This window comes from Nestor notabilis, unplaced genomic scaffold (assembly GCF_000696875.1).
Source record: "Nestor notabilis isolate BGI_N333 unplaced genomic scaffold, ASM69687v1 scaffold4178, whole genome shotgun sequence".
Lineage (NCBI taxonomy): Eukaryota > Metazoa > Chordata > Aves > Psittaciformes > Psittacidae > Nestor > Nestor notabilis.
Genome location: NW_009938575.1, coordinates 55973 through 69936, shown reverse-complemented (window position 1 = coordinate 69936; position 13964 = coordinate 55973). Strand labels below are relative to the sequence as shown.

The 13964-nt window shown below is 38.2% G+C and overlaps 1 protein-coding gene across 4 annotated transcripts in view; it reads left to right on the top strand.

The window, feature by feature from the left end:
• The window catches only part of SORBS2 (sorbin and SH3 domain containing 2), a 74656-nt gene that overhangs the window by 53647 nt on the left and 7045 nt on the right, over nucleotides 1-13964 (top strand). For all 4 annotated transcript variants that reach the window (XM_010019393.1, XM_010019395.1, XM_010019394.1 and 1 more), the window contains 5 exons: nucleotides 1711-1799; nucleotides 3035-3081; nucleotides 4401-4515; nucleotides 4612-4740; nucleotides 5018-5221. In XM_010019393.1, coding sequence (XP_010017695.1) covers nucleotides 1711-1799; nucleotides 3035-3081; nucleotides 4401-4515; nucleotides 4612-4740; nucleotides 5018-5221 — 584 coding nt within the window. The remainder of the gene's footprint in view (nucleotides 1-1710; nucleotides 1800-3034; nucleotides 3082-4400; nucleotides 4516-4611; nucleotides 4741-5017; nucleotides 5222-13964) is intronic.

Below are 13964 nucleotides of genomic sequence, written 5' to 3'. Positions count from 1 at the left end.
ATTAGTCATACTTGAGGCCTGACCATGATTAGCCCTGGCAGGCAGTACTGAAGTTGTTTAGAGATTGAGCTAGTCTAATGTCACAGTTGCTAAGTGAGAATTTTCTAGTCCTTGAAAATAAGGAAATCCACAGTGCAGAGTAAATGTGGATCCCTAATAGCTTCTGCAGCTATGAAGGAGCCTGACATAAGGGAAGTGGTACACTGCCAGCATTAACATTCTTAAGTAGCATGGAGAATGAGTACAGCAGAATGAATATTCCACTGACTTCCATCAGCACTAGTCATGGCTGAGTTCTACTGCTGCTGAAGTTTCATTTTTGTTGAATCTGTGTGTGTCTCTTACACCCACCATCCACCTAGAGACTCCCAGGTCATAGCAAAACCCACTGAAAGCTACCCATGTTGACTGTGTAAGGAGCTGTATAAAAGTAAAGGAAACTGCTCTTCCTAAAGCATTTTCATTCCTTCCCTCCCATGTCCTTCTCTTTCTGCTAGAGTTCGAAGAAAAAAAAACACAGCAAAACAAAAGAAACAAACAGATGTGTTTGGAGGCATTATATCTTTAGCTTTATGCAGTGAGTATAGATCCTTATTCTCAGACACATGCCATATCAAGAAAGCTGGCCAGAGCTGGGACTCAAGAAAGCTGGCCAGAGCTGGGACTGTGATGTGCTTGGTGATGACATGCTTGCAACGATTGACATAAATACTACAATTACCTCATTTTTTGCCTCCTCAAGTTTTTGTGGCTTCACCAGTGGAGACCATTTACATCTTTCTTCTGTAATAACCCAATATAACGGATGAGATGCTCTCAATCCTCTTTTTTCTTTTTTTTGTTCCACTTATACCTCTTTAGAAATGTATGAGCTTGGTAAGAACAGATTATGTGAATGAAGTCAAGGACAAACATCAGGCGTAGGTCTCCACTAGCAGGTAACACTGGGGCAGTAGGAGGCTGAAATAGTAAAACTCAGAAGTCAGGAGGCAGTTCATTTCTTCCTCTGGTCTGAAATAATTCCACCATATTTTCATTTCACACTAGCAACTTGCAGAGCTATAGAGCGTATGATTTTGGTTTTATCGAAACATGAAAAGGTGCATTCACCATCATGTAATAAACATTGGTAAATTGCTTTAGAGAAAATCTGCCACATAGATTGGTGACTAATGATTTGTGCTCCATCTCTTACAACAGAGTTGTTTTTATGAAATAACATCCTTTTAAATTCCCTTGCGCTGCTTAACACATGTGCCTGGTAAAGTAGAAATACATCTTAGATCACTTAGGAGGAAATATTATTTTTCCCATTGAAGCATGTTTTAATCCTGTTTTGTGCATGTGATTATGTGTTTATAGTGTTGGCATTCCAAAAGAGTTTCATGCAGACTGATGGAGTCCCAGTGCTGCTGTCATGTCTTCCATTTGGGCCAGTGGGGGGCATCCCTTCCTACAGTGAGACATTATTTTGCACTTTCAATCCTCTGTCATATTCTTCTGCTGTGGATCAGAGGATAGCCTTTGCTTGACAGTATCTTTATTTTCTTTAAGGATGCACTTCAACCATCACATCACGTGCTTTTCTTTCTATTAAATGTAAAATAATACATTTCAATCTCTTCACCCCCTAAATGAAACCAATCAGCATCACAGATTTGAATGTTTTGTTTAATTTACTATGTTTCACATAATTTCTGTTTTCAGTAGACCAGGAGTCTCCTGGAAGCTATTCTTCTGCTTTCACTGATGTGGGACGATATACTCCAAGGGAGAGAAGAGGAAATACAGACAAAGAGGTAGTAAACCAACAATAAATAATACAGTAATATCCACCCATGGATATATAAATGGGTAACATATCTTAGACAAGACATGTGGTGGTTTTAAGACAGTGTAATGATACAGACAAAAGGAGCAATTACTTATCATTAGATGGGACAGCATCCTTCTTTTTCATTAAGGGGATTGATACTTTAAAATTTCTTGAAGTACAAAGCTTTGTAAGATAAACTGTGTCTTCTATTATGCAAAACTGTCTGGTTTTCTTCCTCTTATAGAAAAGATGTGAACCCTTACATCATTACAAATAGTATTTCTCAGGAGTAGCATGATCAGCTCATTCTAGCCACTAGCATGTGAGAGTTTAAAAATACAACAAACTTATCTGTGCAAGTACTTGCAAAGAAAGACTAAATCACTTTGTCAGATATCTTCACATAATAGTGGTCATCACTTCTTGCACCTTCCTCTGAAGTATCTAGTGCTGGTTACCCATCAGAGGCAGACACTAGGTGAGTGAGGCTCTTGAGTCATATCACAGTTCATGTTTTCAGCACAGCTTTGAAAACAGTAAAGTGTGTCAACCACACAGGTGAGGACACGTAGGCTTCTTTTACAGTCTTATTTTTGAAACAATATTGAGCTTACAGATACTTGGTGATAGAACTTGATAAACATATGAAAGGAATTATATGATGTGATTGCCTGTGATAGCAAGTGATCTGCACGGATATCTTGAGAAGACCTCCAGTCCTGTGTTTCTCAGACTTTCTTAAAACTATGAATGTGATTGTAGAATTTTAAAATATTCCCAACTCTTTCCAGCTGTCAGAATATTTTTTCTTTTATATATACATATTAAAAAAACCCAGTATTTACAGTTGAAATTAGCCTAAAGATAATAAATTTAACAGAAGAGGCATCTAAAGTATTAGAGAATATTAAGGATGTGAATTTCCATTGTACGTAAAGATCTAGTTTCCTATGTCACATCTGTATTTAGTTAACTTTATTCTTTACTTTTTTAGTTGTCTTAAGTTCAAATCTAATATTTTAAAAATTAAAATAGCAGCTAAGTCCCAAACATGTAACTGCCTTAAAGAAGGAAGCTGTATGTTTTATTGCCTATTACTGTAAGAACCAGTGTAAGGCACATGTTCTTTCCTTTTTGGGTCTTGGTTTTAAAACCTGAAATATGTTTATTATACAGTAATACTACCTGAATGTATTAATCACTTTGCCTACTTTTCAGAAACTGCCAGCTAGAGCTGTATATGACTTTAAAGCTCAGACTTCTAAGTAAGTACAAGACTTCTGTTCATTTAAGAATTCTTAATTCAAGAAACATCTTTCTAGCACTTACGGCAGCTAACTGCTGTTCTAGCCAGTTTCAGCAGCAAATGCCATGGAAGAAGAGGACCCTGCTTGCTGTCACAGTTGCCTGTGCATTAGCAAACTGTGTAATAAAAATGTCTTACATTATTATATTCTCCACTGTTTTTGTTTGAACGCATGAATGGCTGTGCATCTTCAGCATGGGTCCTGAGGGTTACCCACTGAAGACTCGTTGTTTGTTTTGAATTGTACTTAGGATATACAAGGTACAGTGCTAAAAATATTGTCACAGATAATGTGCTTATCAAAATTCTGTGTAATACTTCAGCATCTTCCTGTCTGTCTTAACATACTCAGGCTCTCTTCAGGATGTAACATGTCCAATACCAAGACAGATCACAGCAGTCCATAAGAAAAACAAAATTGGGAAAAACTAGTTTAGGATATGAGAGAGTCAAAGTAGAGTGTCTGTATTTCATGCCTGCTGTTGTTTAAATATCCTGGATCGTCAGAACAATCTTCACTGACACTAGAATTACATTGGCTGTAGAAAACTCAGAACTTAAATTATCAAACCAGCAGATGAGTTCTTCAAGAAAAAAAAAAAAAAACAACAAAGAAACCACCAAACAAATTAATGATACAGTGAAGAACTCCCAGGCTAAGATCTGAAAATATTCTTAATTAATTGGATAATTCCCTTTTTTGGTATCCAACATCAAACTTATCACAGACCCTGAGTATTAGAAATGGTGAGAACATAATCCTGTGTTCTTCATGCTTCTACACAGCTCTCTTGGAAGAAAAATGCTTAGAGCAGAAGCATGCCAAGCTGTCCTGCTGCAAAAAGGTAGCAATAGGCCATAGAGACATGGGATATATTCTATAGTTTTCCCTACTGATTTCAAAAAGAACATGAGATACCCCTCAGATGCCTGTCATAAAAGCAGCATCTAAACAGGTGATCAAAAACACATCATACTTGCATGCAGACCCTATATATACTAAGTACTCCAGTAATAACTGGCAATACTTTCTTGGAATCACAGTGTAAAACAGGCCTACATAACTTACTGATAGTACCTGGGATTCATAAATGTGAATTGTTTCATTTTATATGGTATAATCAACTGGTAAGTGCATCGCAGCTGTGACACTTTTTCTTCAAATGTATAGTTGTTACATTCTATTTCAGTTCCAAACTGTAAAGTTCTCGGAAACTATGCTGGTAGAAGAGTTAAATGTAAAGCTGTAAGCATCTGATCTAAATAAATTTGTTACAGAGAGCTGTCTTTTAAGAAAGGAGATACTGTCTATATCCTCAGGAAAATTGATCAAAACTGGTATGAGGGTGAGCACCATGGAAGAGTTGGAATATTCCCGATTTCTTACGTTGAGGTTTGTTCCTTGTTTTAATTCACTGAATTAGTTTGGGTAATAGGGCCACAAACTGCATGAGAGTGATGAAAATCTGTGGTTTTCCTTTTTCGTTAGAAACTTTCTCCCCCAGAAAAAGCACAGCCTGCCAGGCCACCTCCCCCTGCACAGATCGGAGAGATTGGAGAAGCTGTTGCCAAATACAATTTCAATGCAGACACAAATGTGGAGTTATCACTTAGAAAGGTACATTTTAGAACTACTTACCAATATCATTATAGTGTCTTCTGCTACATAGAATTAATATATAGGTAAATGCTGTGCTTTGGTGCACTCTGCATTCAATATTTGCTATGCACAAAGCAACGTAATGGTAGGAAAAACTACTAACATAATAGCTTATTGGCTTGTAGTCTTTCACAGCACTGCAGGGAAAATAATACTATATGTTAAAGTAGTTTCTGCTATTCAAAAAATTAAGTTAATGTATCTGCTGATAACTCATTTTCATAATGCATTTCAGGGAGACAGAGTAATTCTTCTAAAGCGAGTTGATCAAAACTGGTATGAAGGTAAAGTACCAGGAACCAACAGACAAGGCATCTTCCCTGTTTCCTATGTAGAAGTCATGAAAAAGAATGCATCAAAAAGCCTTGATGACTACCCTGATCCTCCAATACCCCAAAGCTATTCTAGTGACAGCATACATCATTTAGGTTCAACTAAGGTAAGGACATTTTTTTTAATTTGCTCTCACTCCTACAGTGGGTTTAGAAGGATTTGTAAGGTTTTTTTAATACAATGCATGGTTTATTCATTGAGTACACCACATTTTCTTTCCTGCATAGATAGACTTGTGTTACTAACTTCTTATTAAAATATTTTAATAGTCAAGTGTGTGTCTGACATTCTGCCAGGATTTTTGCTCTTTTCTTCATTAGCTATTACATTATTGAGAGTAGGGTCAGGCAAAATTTGGGCAAAAAAAAAATCAAGCCAACAGAACAAAACTTATTTTGGGAATCTTAGACAGAATGTGAGCATTAAGGATATGTCTGGCAGACCTTTCATAGCGCAGGGTGAAGCCATTCCTATGACACAGCTGTCCTAAAAGCCTGCAGTCCCATGAAAGAGAGGGCAGTTTGTGTGGAGACTCAGATTGCCAAGGCCAGTTCAGTTCCTTTCAAAGTAAAAGAGAACTACTAACGATTCTGCACTATAATGTTTTGCCATTCACACCCAAGAAGGAGGCTGTTGGTACAACAGAGGTTCTTTGGAGTGGTACGACAACAGTGACAGAATTGTTTCATTTAGTAGTGAGGCAAATGTCATCACATTGTCAATGAACTTAATTTCAGACCTTTATAGTTTTAATTTTTCACACCAAATGTCTGTTGTAGGTTCTGAATTCTTTTTCTTCCTAGTGTATAACCACCACAAATCACACCACAGGATGCTGCAAAAAGATTCCTGTATTCCAATTTATCATTCATTCATGAGATTTCACAGTCATCTCTGTGGGGGACATAAGCTCTTTTGTAGCAACAGAAACTAAGAGAGTTTCTTAATACAAACTGTGATCAGCATGAATGTATTATCAATGATTTTGTGTGCTCGAGATAGAAACTTTTCTAAATTTTCCTCTTTACCTTTGTTGTTTCTCTCTTCAGCATGGGTGGTAGGTTTTGTGTTTAATTGTAAACTTCTTATCCTGCTATTAATCTCAGTTTCATTAGATTTGTCCCCTTTTTTGCTTTCATATACTGACATACTAGTGCTCATGGACATGCTTCAGCTTTGAGATAAGCTCCATGTTTATTTGCAGCTTTGGGGACAGCTACCAAAACATGTCATTTATAGACAACAGTGGCCTCTGAAAATACTGCTTACAACTAAACAGTATTGGCTGGGTTTAGATAGCTGCTACAACAGGTCTTGTCTGATTTTCCAGAATGTGTCACAGCAGGGAGCTAGCTTCTCTCTGTTCCATTCTGACAAAACTGTAGAACTGAAGTAGCATCAAATTCTATAGCTGCAGGCTGAGATTTCATAAGCTAGGGCCCCTTACGATTATAGGAATCCAGAGGTTCCTGAAGGAAGGTCAAGAGTATGAGGCAGCTTAGGTGCTCCATGTTACAGAGCTGCCTCGGTTTTTGGAGATGCCTCTCACCCAGTTTTCTATGGAGCAGGCTTGTCTCTAAGGCATTCTGCAGCTACAGCTGGTGTTTGTGTAATCCCTATAACCAGTGCTCAGTGTAGGAGATGTTTCAAAGCGTTTACATTCAGATTACAAAACTGGCCTGCCACTATTATTGTTAGTTATTACTAAATCAGTTCTGTAGGGGAGGAAAGTGGAAGAAGCCTACATGGGAAACTTGTAATCATCTGGTTCTAGCCTAAGGAGGGAAAAAAAACCAGGCACTGACCTCTTAAAAAGAGATCTTGTTTCTGAATTCAACTGTATTCAGAAGTGGCAATACCATCTCAGAAGACATCTTGCACCTGACTATCCAGAAGGACTTTAGCAGTCCCAAAGGTGTTCTGGAGTTTTCCACAATTACTGATACCACTTTTCCTATTCCTTTGTAGTTTTTTAGCACATATCACTCCCTGTTGCTAGAGCATTGCATTAAACTTCTCTGGCCTAATAGCAATCGAAATAAGTAAGCAATACAAGCCAGGAGCACACTTTGTAACTTGTGCAAGGCCATCTATGTCTCTAGCTCTAGCAGAGTCTTTAGCCATGGGAAACTAAAAATGGCAATGTCTCCTCAGCAGCATTATTGACCTGAAAACCACAGGCTAGAGCCCCTCATTCAAGAGGGAAAAAGATTGAACATTGCTTTTAACAGCATACCTCTGTTTAGCAGACTGCATTGTATCAGTCTATACTGCTTACTTTGGTACAGAAGACTCTGTAACAAAATAAAATAAATAAAGCTATCTGCCTCAAGAAAACTCAAGCAGAAGGTAAGTAAATTAACCTTCCTATTCTGTGACATTAATTTGTCCTTTTGAAAGTATTTTCCTATTCTAGAGCAATACTTAAAGTCTAAATTAGTCTGGATAACTTCGAGATGTGCATCTAATTATTCTGTATAATTCTAACAATGAGATCAGAATATTTTTCATTCAATTTTAATTTTGAGGATTGATAGTAACAAAAATGCATTTTCAGTATTTACTGAAGCAATGGATATCTTCTGATGCTGTGTACGTATGACTCACCAGTCTCTCATTCTTACCAAAGGACGTTTCTTTTACCAGAAGGATACTTCAATCAATATTATGTAACGGTACTCAAAATATACTGCTGTGTACTGTGCTGTCACTATTTTAAAAGCATTGTTGACTGCCTACATTCAATTCTAATTGAATGTACCTTTCTCAAATGTTGATGTCATTTTGAAATAATAGGATTACTCCTGAAAAAAAAAAAAAAGAAAGAAAAAGAAATGCATTCTGTAGCGCTCATGCCTTAATAAAAGTATGCAATGTATTCAAGATGTTTCTTAAACATTTGCTCAGAGTACTAAGAAAAAGTAGAAGTGTAAACATTAGGATAATTAGAAATCACCTCAGTTGTTATGGTTTAAAAGAAATATTTAATGATACCTGAAGTGTACTTCTGAAAATGCTAGTCTCAAAATAACAGTAATGGTTTGGAGAAAATTACATTAATATTAATTGTATGATTTAGTAACCTGTGACAGGCTCACCTAACAGAGCACCATAAGTAACATAACTTCAGCAGATCAAATGCAGGTCGCCTTCATGAATGTAATGATTCAGATGTGTCTTAATGTCTGACATTTAAGCCCCAAGCCAGAACCTGATACAGTTTCAGTTTTCAAATGTCTTTCCTGCTGTTCTGATTCATGTAGTAATGATTTCAGGCAGCCGTGCTCACTGAAATAATATCCTATAATCCAGATGATGGCACAGATATTTTTCTTTTCCAGTCTACTCATATCCTAGTTCACTGTCATGCTTATTTATTTAAGTTCCCATGTTTTTCTTATTTTTGAAGTTGCCTTCCCAAGCACTGTCCCCACTTCCCAGGCACCTTTCCTCCTCTTGGTCACACATCGATCAAAAGATTCTCCAAGCTGCCACTAGTGACTGGTTTCCAAGAACTGTTGAGTTTTCACCTTCAAGCGTATACATCTTACCTTCACCATTTCCAGACAGTTTTCTTTGTGACTTAGAAGAACTCAATTCTTTGGCATTAACAACCTCCCAGTCCGTAGCGATCTCCCCAGGTAATAGCAGTCACCACTTTAAGGATGATCCCATTATTCCAAATACAGAGGTGTCTCTCAGCTCTCCTACAGCTCTTCCTCTATCCTTTCTTGTATCTACCTATGTCTCATCTTCAGCCAGCTCACCTCATGACATAGCATATAAATATACCAGCAACAATACCAAACCAGGAAAAGATAAGGAATTGAGAGGTATACTTGACTCTTCTTCAGTAATTGAAGTACCTAGAGACTTACCAGACACTACAAGAGAAGGTGAACACGTTGGCACTATCTGTAACATCCCTCCACCACAAAAATGTGGCTCCATCTCCACAGTGCTAGCTGCAATTCCTGAAAACGAAGAGGAAATCTGCACTGCAGATCTCTCAGTTAATATAGGGGATCAGTCAGAGCCTCAAGAATCAGATGTCTACAGAGGAGCACAAGATACAACAGAAGAACTGACCAGACTTTATATAGAGGAGGAGGATCTGGGACATGATAATTTAGAATTCCCAATAGCAAGTGGAGGAGACTCCATGGTATGTCATGAAGGATACACTTCACCGAATATCCATAAGGTATTTTAATTTCTGAAAAACCTGGCTTCTGTGTTCAGTTAGTTAGTGTAATTATTCCCTGCCTCGTTTGTTTGGTTGGTTTTGTTTGGTTTGGGGTTCTTTTTCTCCAGGTTGGACGGGGCTTTTAGCAACCTGGTCTAGTGGAAAGTGTCCCTGCCTGTGGCAGGGGAGTTGGAACTAGATGATCTTTAAGGTTCCTTCCAACCCAAAACATTCTATGATTCTATTTCCATGTTCATATCATGCACAGTTTTATATTACTGCATTTGATAAAAATTGTTAGTGTTAGGGTATAACCCCTTCCCAGAAGCAGCATAAAACCATTGTAAATTATAGGGCGTATCAGTTCGGCTGGTCCTTTCCCTTCCACCCTTTTAAGCTGCCATTGAGATGAGCCAGTGAACCATTTTCCTCACTGGCCCATTACATGCCACCCTTTTTGAGCCAGAGGCCCCAGCAAGCGAATGCTCTCAACAGCCTTCAGAGGGACATTCCGCCTGCATAGACTCAGCAGTTTGTATTTCACGTGTCACTTCACGAGCTGATATATTTATAGCAGACTCTGAGAATGTGACTAATAATAACAGATCAGATTATGTTTGGCAGTTAAACAAATGCTTCCCCCCTAAAGCCCTCCCCAGTTCCTCTCTGGGACAGTACAACACTGAATTATCCCAAATGTGTGCTAGCCATTAAATGCCGCAATATTGCTGCACAGTTTGTGTGGTTTCTGGGCAAAGTTTTAGAACAGATTTTTTTCTGTCCAGCACTTACTTCAACAGACTGTTCAGGCAGTTGCTTTGGGTGGCACATGCAAACATGTAAATCAGATATTTAGGACAATACATTTTAGGTCAAATGCAGGCTGCCTCTACCCTTACTTGACCTGGAAAACATAGGAGAAAACTGTAAGAGTAGAGGTGAAATCTACAGCCACAAATGGCAGCTTGTTTTGATTTTGAGTGAAGGAATTTTCTTCCAGAAAAGTAGACTCACTAATAATAAAATTAGCATCACACTTCTGGCTGTTCGGGTTAGTTACATGACCCGTTATTGAGCATTTTACACTCTTCACAGCTGACTTTATAGCACAATTCTCATTTTTCTCAAACTTTCAAGCCATTTCTACTTACTGCGGGAACATCGGGACACTGTGATCCTCCTTTGTACCTTTCTTCTAATCTTCCATTTCACTCTGCCAAGGCACCAACTTCTCACTCTGTTCCTACAACATCCCCGTCTACTGCTTCCCTCTCACCTCCTCTCCTTTCTAAACCCTTACATCAGCAGGAGAAAGCCTCACTAAAGTTAAAGGTAACTGAACCTCTGAAGTATGGATTGTTGCAAATCTTCATGTATGTTAAATAACTGCAAGGCTAACACTGAGCTTGATGTTTTCAAATGTATTGTTCCCTTTACTAATATTAAATAACATAATCTCCATGTGCTATGGTAGGCCTTTTTCAAATGAAACACAAGGTAAAACAATAATCAATATGATACAATGAAATACCTTAAGGAGATACCAGTGACAGGAAAACAGAACTCAATTTAAAGTGCATACCACAGCATCTGTAGCTCTTATTTAGTTGAAAGAAACAGAACCATATTCAAGGACGCAGAAACTAAGTAACATTTGTAGTTCACAAGTGTTTTCAATTTCAATCCAAAGCCTGGGAGAACAGTCATAAATTTCACAGTGAAGAACCACTGCTGAGGGTCATGTTCTAAATACCAATTCTATTAGTCAGGAACTGGACAGATTATTCCCTCTTCAGGACTACACTTTGTGTCAGCCCTGCAGCTCTGTGGCAGAAAAATGAAATCTGGAAAGTGGACAAAGTCAGTTTCCAGTGCTGACATCCAGAGTCCATCTGTTCATGGAAAGGAGGAAAAGTCATGTAAAAAGTTTGAGAAACTATTCTAAGAAAAGTGATCATTAATTCTGTGGCAAATAAAACCACCTTTCTTTTCTGTCTCTCAAAAAACCTACCACATTTTTCAATGTGTGTTCATGGCAAACCCAGGCATAATGGACTCAAAGAAGTCTTATGTGTCCACCAGATCTGATGGGTTTTTTTTTTCCTGAAGTAGGGAAGAGAGAAAGACACATAAGGATTCTTTCTAGGGCTTTCACCTCAAAGAAGGGGTAAAACACAGTACTGCATTTGTTTCTGGAATTTCAAATAGTTTATCAGTTGAGTGGTGCTTTTGATGGGTACTTTTTGCTTATGCTTAACTAACAAAATTCAGGAAGTTCCTCATCTACATTGAAATTATTTTTAGGTGACCCTGATATTCCTTTCTCTTGCTTGAGCAACGCATGTTAATCCCAGCTGAAAATAAACAGAAGGAATGTCTGGTTTGAGAATTAAAAGATCTGCTCCTGGGAATCTCCTAACAATGTATTGCTCTTCATTGGGCATGGCTGGAAGCAAGGTACAAAGTAACCAAGGGAGATGACTCAATTTTGCAGACAGGAAAGCCTGACTACTGAGAAGAACTAGAGGTCTCAAGGGCTGTTACAGAGTTCTAGCTGTTAATTATTGTTTTCAAACCATTTCAAATCTGGATTATTTTTTAAGTCTAGGGAACTTTATAAGATTCCTTCATAAACTTAATCAACATAGAGTTACCTGTCTGAAAATTGTTGAAATTACTAGAATACACTCCTAGCAACAACATATTTTTCTTTGGACAGTATTTCTAAAATGAGATAAAGGGTAAGCAAACCTTTTTCAGCAGTCGATACCGACAATATTGTCAGAGTAGTGAGTTGGATGAAAGTAAGTGTAGCCAGGTTTTGGCTGTCACAGTTGGTTGTGATACAGTCTACAAGGTGGACTTGAGAAGGAAGGACAGTTCCTATCCTCTTTCTGCATGTTGTCTGTGATTAAAGTCTGCTCTCAACTCCTACAGCACAAAGGGCATGAGACATTTCCAGGACTCAAATATCACAACTGAAGGGAGATTCTTCAGAGAGTTCTTGAAACTTTATACTGATATTTTGGTAATTTTTGTTAATGTAAAAATACATACATCATGTGTGTATATATATTTGGAATGTGGCTCAACTCTAAAGCATGACCAGGGATTTGGGCAGTAGAATATACAAAGACCTATGGGTGGGAAGTGTCACTTTGCTCCAGGTTGGTGAGAGGGATGTGTCCTCCAAGGGAAAAAAAGAAGACACTTCCCAAGGAGAAGTGCTGATGTTTTCCTGCCTCCTCAGCCTCCCTGGTATCCTTTTTTGTTTGTTACTCACCCTCTCAGCTCCTAAGAGGGGGCTGTTCTTCTGTCTTGCCATATTCTACTGGCAACTAGTCACAAATTCCAGTGTCAGCACTATGCACTCCCCCCAAATCACTCCTGCCCCTGAGAACTCGCATTTGCTGTGAGTTCACTCATATACTCCAGCTGAATTCTAACAAATATTTAGCTGATTTAAAGTGATAACAAAACAAAGTTTTCCTTGAAGTACTTTCCATCAAGTATTTACTTGCTTTCTAAATGCAGATTTAAGGTCTGTAGTCTGTTTAACAGCAAGGAATTACGACATTTGTCATTGGTATTTCTGCTCGGTGCTGTTGAGCTTTTCTGTATTATTAACTGAGCTACTTCAGCAGGTACACTTGCAATAACTGTTCCAACTGCATACACTGTGTGCGATTGATCTTTTGGCTGTAATATGTATGGGCATATGCCAGAGCAGCAAACCCTTGGGAAAAAAAGTGTCAACAAAGAAAATACTGTCTACAGTACCATTGTTTGCACCTACAACAGTTGCATTTTGTTATCAAGAAAAGCATGTCCAGTTTGCATGTGTGAATGAAGCAACAAAAATCCCAAGATGCTTCATTCTTAAACTCTCACTTGACACGGTTTTTGTGATTTCTCTAGGCTAATTTAAAGAGAGAGATATTTGTTCTGGGTAAACCTCCTCGTAGCCCAGAGATGACTAGGAGATCCTACAGCAAACCTGTCAGAGGTCACAGCTATTCACACAGGGTATGGTACTGGATGCCTGGTGTGCAGTAACAGCATTACCATACAAAAGGAGCTCAGTGTCTAGTCTTTAAGTATTTTGCTTTTGCCCAAGTGTCTCAGTACTATCAGTATGCCATGTTTTCTTCCTGTTGTGCTTCTGTGCTATGTCTGCGTAAAGCCAACAGGTCTCTGTGTGACAAAACTCATTTTATAAATCCGTTAGTCTGTTGTATCTCTGCAGTGCTGCATAGTATTTCCAGTGCTACAAGATGTAAGAGATCAAAGTTCTTTACATTTAGCCTGTTTCTTCCTAAATTACTCCTCTATTTCAAAGCATCTCTATACTGCTAAAATTATAGCTTCTAAGAGTCAAAAATTATACTTCACTGCATGTATACAGGCTTTTGTATGCAGGCTGAATTCCTGGGTTTGAATCCATGTCCTTCTTTTCAAACTGTTTTGTTGCTGCTATATCATGTTCACTCACTACTCTCCTGCTTATCCAAGCACTCGTATTCCAGACTGCCATAATCTTTAGCCTTTCCCTTCATATCTGTAATATAACAGTAACCTAACTGTAACACTTTTACCTAGCCAGAAAGTCCAGGTGTTTAAACTTTGCATGTGTTTCACTCAAAAAGGTGATCTAAATTGGGGG